This window comes from Colius striatus, unplaced genomic scaffold (genome assembly GCF_028858725.1).
Source record: "Colius striatus isolate bColStr4 unplaced genomic scaffold, bColStr4.1.hap1 scaffold_34, whole genome shotgun sequence".
NCBI lineage: Eukaryota > Metazoa > Chordata > Aves > Coliiformes > Coliidae > Colius > Colius striatus.
The window spans coordinates 1,065,750-1,071,749 of NW_026908518.1; the positions used below are offsets into that span (position 1 = coordinate 1,065,750).

Genomic DNA, 6,000 nt, shown 5'->3' on the forward strand with positions numbered 1-6,000 from the left:
GTCGCTCCCAGTCCCTCCCACTAACCCCCAACCCCCCTCCCAGTAACTCCCCGTGCCCCTCCCGTCTAGATCCGGCCGTCGGACGTTGCGCGGAAGGATCCGATCGCCTAAGCGGCGGCGGAAACACCCGAGAGGTGACGGAAACACCCGAGGGGGGACGGAAACACCCGAGAGGTGACGGAAGGAGCCGAGGGGGGGACGGAAGGAGCCGAAGCGCCGCCGGGTTCGGTTCGGGCGGTCCCTCCGTTACCGGGGCAGGGGCGGATCAAGGGCTCCCGGGTGTTCCCCCGACGCTGCCGCGGGACAGGGTTCGGCTCCGGCCCCGTTCGCCTTCGGCCGAGCCGGAACTGGCGACCGAAGCGGTTCGGGACCGGGACAAGCGAGTCATGGTGGACGCGGCCACTGCCGGGAGGGGAGAGGCCGCGCTTTAACCCCGCCCACCGCCCCCCGCCTCGGCCAATCGGCGCGCGTCTGTCCACGCCTCAGCCAATCAGATGGCGTGCGTCACAGAGGGGCGCGGCTTGGGCGTGGCCACTCCCCCTTCTGTCAGGCCACGCCCACGCCGTAAGCCACCCCCCACACACATTCCCCCCCCCCTTTACCTGGGTGAGTTGGGGTTGGCCGTCCCTGTCTGCCATCTGAGGGGGCAAAGGGGGCACTGGGAGTTACTGGGAGGGACTGGGAAGGGGGGGGGTTGGGGGTGACTGGGAGTTACTGGGAGGGGGTTTGGGGGTTACTGGAAAGGACTGGGAGGAGCTGGGAGGGGGTTTGGGGTTACTGGGAAGGACTGGGAGGAGCTGGGAGGGGGTTTGGGATATACTGGGACGGGCTGGGAGGGACTGGGAGAGGGTTCGGGCTCACTGGGAGGGACTGGGAGGAGGTGGGAGAGGTTTTGGGGGCACTGGGAGGAGCTGGGAGGGGAGCTGGGGGTGACTGGGAGCTACTGGGAGTTACTGAGAGTCACTGGGAGACACTGGAGGGGGTTGGGGGTAACTGGGAGTCACTGGGACTCACTGAGAGATACTGGGAGGGGGTTTGGGGGTCACTGGGAGTTACTGGGAGTCACTTGGAATGGATTTTGGGTAACTGGGAGTTACTGGGAGGGGGTTTGGGGGTTACTGGGAGTCACTGGGACAGGTTTGGGGGTCAATGGGAGGCACTGGGAGTGCCTGGGGTCAGAGGTCAAAGGTCACCTTGAGGAAGGAAGTTTGGGTAGGGTCGAGCTTGACAATACACTCCACCTGGGGGGGGAGGGGCAAAGGGGAGAGGGCGGGGCTTAACGGGGTAATGGAGGGGTCACAGCGTGTGGCCACGCCCCCCACCCCCCAACGCCACCCAAAACTCACCACGGAGTCCTCGTCGGAGGAGTTCTCACCGACCACCAAAAGCACGGGGCAGCTAGAGGGGTCAGGGGGTCACCACGGGGTCACGGGGTAAACGGGAGGTCACGGGGTCACGGCGGGGTCACAGGGAAATCACAGGGTCAGGGGGATGTCGTGGGGTCACGTAAGGCCACGGGGCCAGGAGGGGTGAAAGGGGCAAAAGGAGGTCATGAGGGCTCACAGAGGGGTCATGGAGGGGTCACCGGGAGGTCACGGGGTCATCGCAGGGTCACAGGATCAAGGGGAGGTCGTGGGGTCATGTAGGGTCATGGGGCAATGGGGGGTTATGAGGGCGTCACACAATAAGGAGGGGTCACAGAGGGATCATGTGCGGTCATTGAAGGGTCATGGGGTCACGGTGGGGTCACGGAGGGGGTCACAGGGTCAGGGAGAGGTCATGGGGTCCTGTAGGGTCATAGGGCAAAGAGGGGTCACAGGGGCAAGGGGGGGTCATAGGGGATGTGTGGGGTCACAGGAGGCGTGGGGGGGTCATGGGGGTCACAGAAAGGTCATGGGGTCATGGAGGGGTCATGGGGTCACAGAGGGAAAAGGAGGGTCATGGAGGGGTCATCGGGGTCACTAAGGGATCCTGGATGAGTCATGGGGGTCACAGAGAGTAAGAGGGGTCATGAAGGGTCATGGGTCATGGAGGGGTCAAGGGGGGTCCTGGGGTCACCGGGGGTCACAAGGGGGTCACAGGAGGAGTCAGAGGTCAGGGGTGACTCACTGCAGGCTGCTGGCGCCGCTGCGCTGCAGCCTCAGATCCCCGCGGCTGGGAAGGGGTTAAACACACCTGGCCTCTCCACAGCTCCCATACGCTGTGGTATAAGTTAAGAGGGGGCATGTGTTATTTGAAAGGGAGCTGAGCAGTCCAAGTGAGTGGGTATGAAGATAGCTCCCACAGGAAAGCTGCTGCCAATGTGACACCATGCTGGCTCATAGACTGCTTGGGGACCTTCTTACTACTGTAGCTGGGGTCTGCCTTCCTGCTTTCTTGTAGCTCCCATACTCAGTGGCGTAACTTAACAGACACATGTATTTTTTCAATGGGAGCTGAGGATAAAAACTGTGGTATTGAAGATAGCTCCCACAGGAAAGCAGCTGCAAATGTGACACCGTGCTGGCTGATAGACTGCATGCGGACCTACTTACTACTGTGACCCCATGACCTCTCCCTGACCCTGTGACCCCTCTGTGACCCCACCGTGACCCCATGACCCATGACCCTACAGGACCCCACGACCTCCCCTTGATCCCGTGACCCTGCCATGACCCCGTAACCTCCCGTGACCCCTCCATGACCCCTCTGTGAGCCCTCATGACCTCCTTTTGCCCCTTTCACCCCTCCTGGCCCCGTGGCCTTATGTGACCCCACGACCTCCCCCTGACCCTGTGATTTCCCTGTGACCCCGCCGTGACCCCGTGACCTCCCGTTTACCCCATGACCCCGTGGTGACCCCCTGACCCCTCTAGCTGCCCCATGCTTTTGGTGGTCGGTGAGAACTCCCCCCACGAGGACGCCATGGTGAGTTTTGGGTGGGGTTGGGGGGGTGGGGTCGTGGCCACGTGCTGTGACCCCTCCATTACCCCGTTAAGCCCCGCCCTCTCCCCTTTGCCCCTCCCCCCCCAGGTGGAGTGTATTGTCAAGCTCGACCCGACCCAAACCTCCTTCCTCAAGATGACCTTTGACCTCTGACCCCAGGCACTCCCAGTGCCTCCAAAACCCGTCCCAGTGACTCCCAGTAACCCCCAAACCCCCTCCAGTAACTCCCAGTTACCCAAAATCCATTCCCAATGACTCCCAGTAACTCCCAGGGACCCCCAAACCCCCTCCCAGTATCTCTCAGTGAGTCCCAGTGACTCCCAGTTACCCCCAACCCCCTCCAGTGTCTCCCAGTAACTCCCAGTAGCTCCCAGTCACCCCCAGCTCCCCTCCCAGCTCCTCCCAGTGACCCACAAAACCTCTCCCACCTCTTCCCAGTCCCTCCCAGTGAGCCCGAACCCTCTCCCAGTCCCTCCCAGCCCGTCCCAGTATATCCCAAACCCCCTCCCAACTCCTCCCAGTCCTTCCCAGTAACCCCAAACCCCCTCCCAGCTCCTCCCAGTCCTTCCCAGTAACCCCCAAACCCCCTTCCAGCTCCTCCCAGTCACCCCCAACCCCCCCTTCCCAGTCCCTCCCAGTAACTCCCAGTGCCCCCTTTGCCCCCCCCAGATGGCAGACGGGGGCGGCCAACCCCAACTCACCCAGGTAAAGGGGGGGGAATGTGTGGGGGGGGTGGCTTACGGCGTGGGCGTGGCCTGACAGAGGAGGAGGAGTGGCCACGCCCAAGCCTCGCCCCTCTGTGACGTCACGTGGCCACGCCCCCTCCCCTCTTGCAGCCAGCCAAGCTGACCGAGACCTTTAAGTACTTTGTGCAGGGGATGGGCTACAGTGACTGGCTAATGAGCTAATTAGCGGCCTTAATTAGCGCGATTAACGAAGGGCTCGTTAAGGAGGGGGTTGGGGGCACTTCATTCACCAGAATCACCGCGGAGCTAATTAACGGTGGGGGGGAGTGTTCGGAGCCTAACGACCTTCCCCCGCGCCTTAATTAACCCTTTAATTAGCGATTAATTAAGTCACACCCCCCCCCCTTCCTGGGTTGAATGGAACGGTGCAGCGGCTGGGCGGGGCCAAGCTCCGCGGCGCCTCGCCATCTGATTGGCTGAGGCGCGGACAGACGCGCGCCGATTGGCCGAGGCGGGGCGGTGGGCGGGGTTAAAGCGCGGCCTCTCCCCTCCCGGCAGTGGCCGCGTCCACCATGACTCGCTTGTCCCGGTCCCGAACCGCTTCGGTCGCCAGTTCCGGCTCGGCCGAAGGCGAACGGGGCCGGAGCCGAACCCTGTCCCGCGGCAGCGTCGGGGGAACACCCGGGAGCCCTTGATCCGCCCCTGCCCCGGTAACGGAGGGACCGCCCGAACCGCACCCGGCGGCGCTTCGGCTCCTTCCGTCCCCCCCTCGGCTCCTTCCGTCACCCCCTCGGGTGTTTCCGTCACCTCTCGGGCCCTTCCGCCGCCGCTTAGGCGATCGGATCCTTCCGCCCAACGTCCGACGGCCGGATCTAGACGGGAGGGGCACTGGGAGTTACTGGGAGGGGGGTTGGGGGTAACTGAGTGTCACTGATAGGGGGTTTGGGAGCGACTGGGAGGGTGTTTGGGGGTTACTGGGAGCGACTGGGAGGGGGTTTGAGGTTACTGGGAGCGACTGGGAGGGGGTTTGGGGTTACTGGAAGCGACTGGGAGGGGGTTTGGAGTTACTGGGAGGGACTGGGAGGGGGTTTGGGGGTTACTGGGAGTCACTGGAGGGTGTTGGGGGGTTACTGGGAGTTACTGGAAGTCACTGGGAGGGACTTGGAGGGGTTTGGGGGTTACTGGGAGTCACTGGAGGGTGTTTGGGGGTTACTGGGAGCTACTGGGAGGGGGTTTGGGGGTGACTGGGAGGTACTGGGAATTAGTGGGAAGTGGTCTGGACCTTACTGGGAGCTACTGGGAAGAGGTTTGAGGTTACTGGGATTTACTGGGAGGGGTTTGGGGTCACTGGGAGTTACTGGGAGGGGGTTTGGGGTAACTGGGGGCTACTGGGAGGGAGTTTGGGGTAACTGGGAGCTACTGGGAGTTACTGGGAGGGGGTTTGGGAGTTACTGGGAGGGGCTTTGGAGGATCCTTCTCCCCCAGAGCTGAATCTAGATGTGCCCCAATGGGATCCCTCCGCCAATGAGGTTTGGCCCCTTTCCCCGCGGATCCTTCCGCCACTCAATAAAAGCCGCCGCTCCAGTGTGTCAACTGGGTTGAACTGGGATGGACTGGGGAGACTCTTGCATCCAAACCCCACCAAACTGGAACTCTTACACACCAAGTTGCACCAAAACCTCACTTTTTCCTCTCGGAAATGCCTCAAAACCCCACTTTTCACCTCAAAACTCCACCCAAACCCTACTTTTCCCCTCAGAATTGCCCCAAATCCTCATTTTATCCCCCAAAATTGCCCCAAAACCTCACTTTTCCCCTCAAAACCCCACATTTCCTCTCAGAATTGCCCCAAAACCTCATTTTATCCCTCAGAAATAGCCCAAAACCTCACTTTTCCACTCAAAACTTTACCCAAATCACACTTTTCCCCTCAAAACTCCACCAAAACCCCACTTTTCCTCTCAGAATTGCCCCAAACCCTCATTTTATGCCTCAGAAATACCCCAAAACCTCACTTTTGCCCTCAAAATGTCACTCAAATCACACTTTTCCCCTCAGAAATACCCCAACACCCCACTTTTCCCCTCAGAAATACCCCAAATCCTCACTTTTCAGCTCAAAACTCCACCAAAACCCCACTTTTCCCCTCAGAATTGCCACAAACCCTCATTGTATCCCTCAGAAATACCCCAAAACCTCATTTTATCCCCCCAAATTGCCCCAAAACCTCACATTTCCCCTCAAAACTCCTCTTTTCCTCTCAGAAACACCCCAAACTCCCACTTTTCCCCTCAAAACTCCTCCAAAACCCCACTTTTCCCCTCAGAATTGCCTCAAAACCTCACTTTTCACCTCAAAACTCCTCCAAAACCCCACTTTTCCCCTCAGA

At 60.6% G+C, this 6,000-nt stretch overlaps 2 protein-coding genes across 2 annotated transcripts in view; one reads left to right on the forward strand and one right to left on the reverse strand.

Annotated features, from left to right (window-relative positions):
• LOC133629195 (protein NDRG2-like) overlaps positions 1-2,597 on the reverse strand; it is a 39,068-nt gene extending 36,471 nt beyond the window's left edge. Inside the window, exons 1-5 of the mRNA XM_062019855.1 lie at positions 2,587-2,597; positions 2,110-2,154; positions 1,347-1,398; positions 1,194-1,241; positions 603-638 (exon numbers count right to left, since the gene is read on the reverse strand). Coding sequence (XP_061875839.1) covers positions 603-638; positions 1,194-1,241; positions 1,347-1,398; positions 2,110-2,154; positions 2,587-2,597 — 192 coding nt within the window. The remainder of the gene's footprint in view (positions 1-602; positions 639-1,193; positions 1,242-1,346; positions 1,399-2,109; positions 2,155-2,586) is intronic.
• A 53-nt stretch (positions 2,598-2,650) lies between these two features.
• Positions 2,651-4,414, forward strand: LOC133629198 (protein NDRG2-like). The gene is made up of 6 exons (XM_062019859.1): positions 2,651-2,658; positions 2,856-2,907; positions 3,013-3,058; positions 3,593-3,630; positions 3,762-3,813; positions 4,170-4,414. Exons 1-6 carry the CDS (start codon positions 2,651-2,653, stop codon positions 4,304-4,306), a joined length of 333 nt encoding a protein of 110 aa, XP_061875843.1. The 3' UTR covers positions 4,307-4,414.
• Positions 4,415-6,000: the final 1,586 nt, after the last annotated feature.

Coding starts and splice junctions, on each gene's coding strand:
- LOC133629198 (XM_062019859.1), top strand. Junction 3,059..3,592: donor GACCCAAACCTCCTTCCTCA/AGATGACCTTTG, acceptor TTTGCCCCCCCC/AGATGGCAGACGGGGGCGGC. Junction 3,814..4,169: donor TGTGCAGGGGATGGGCTACA/GTGACTGGCTAA, acceptor CCCTCCCGGCAG/TGGCCGCGTCCACCATGACT.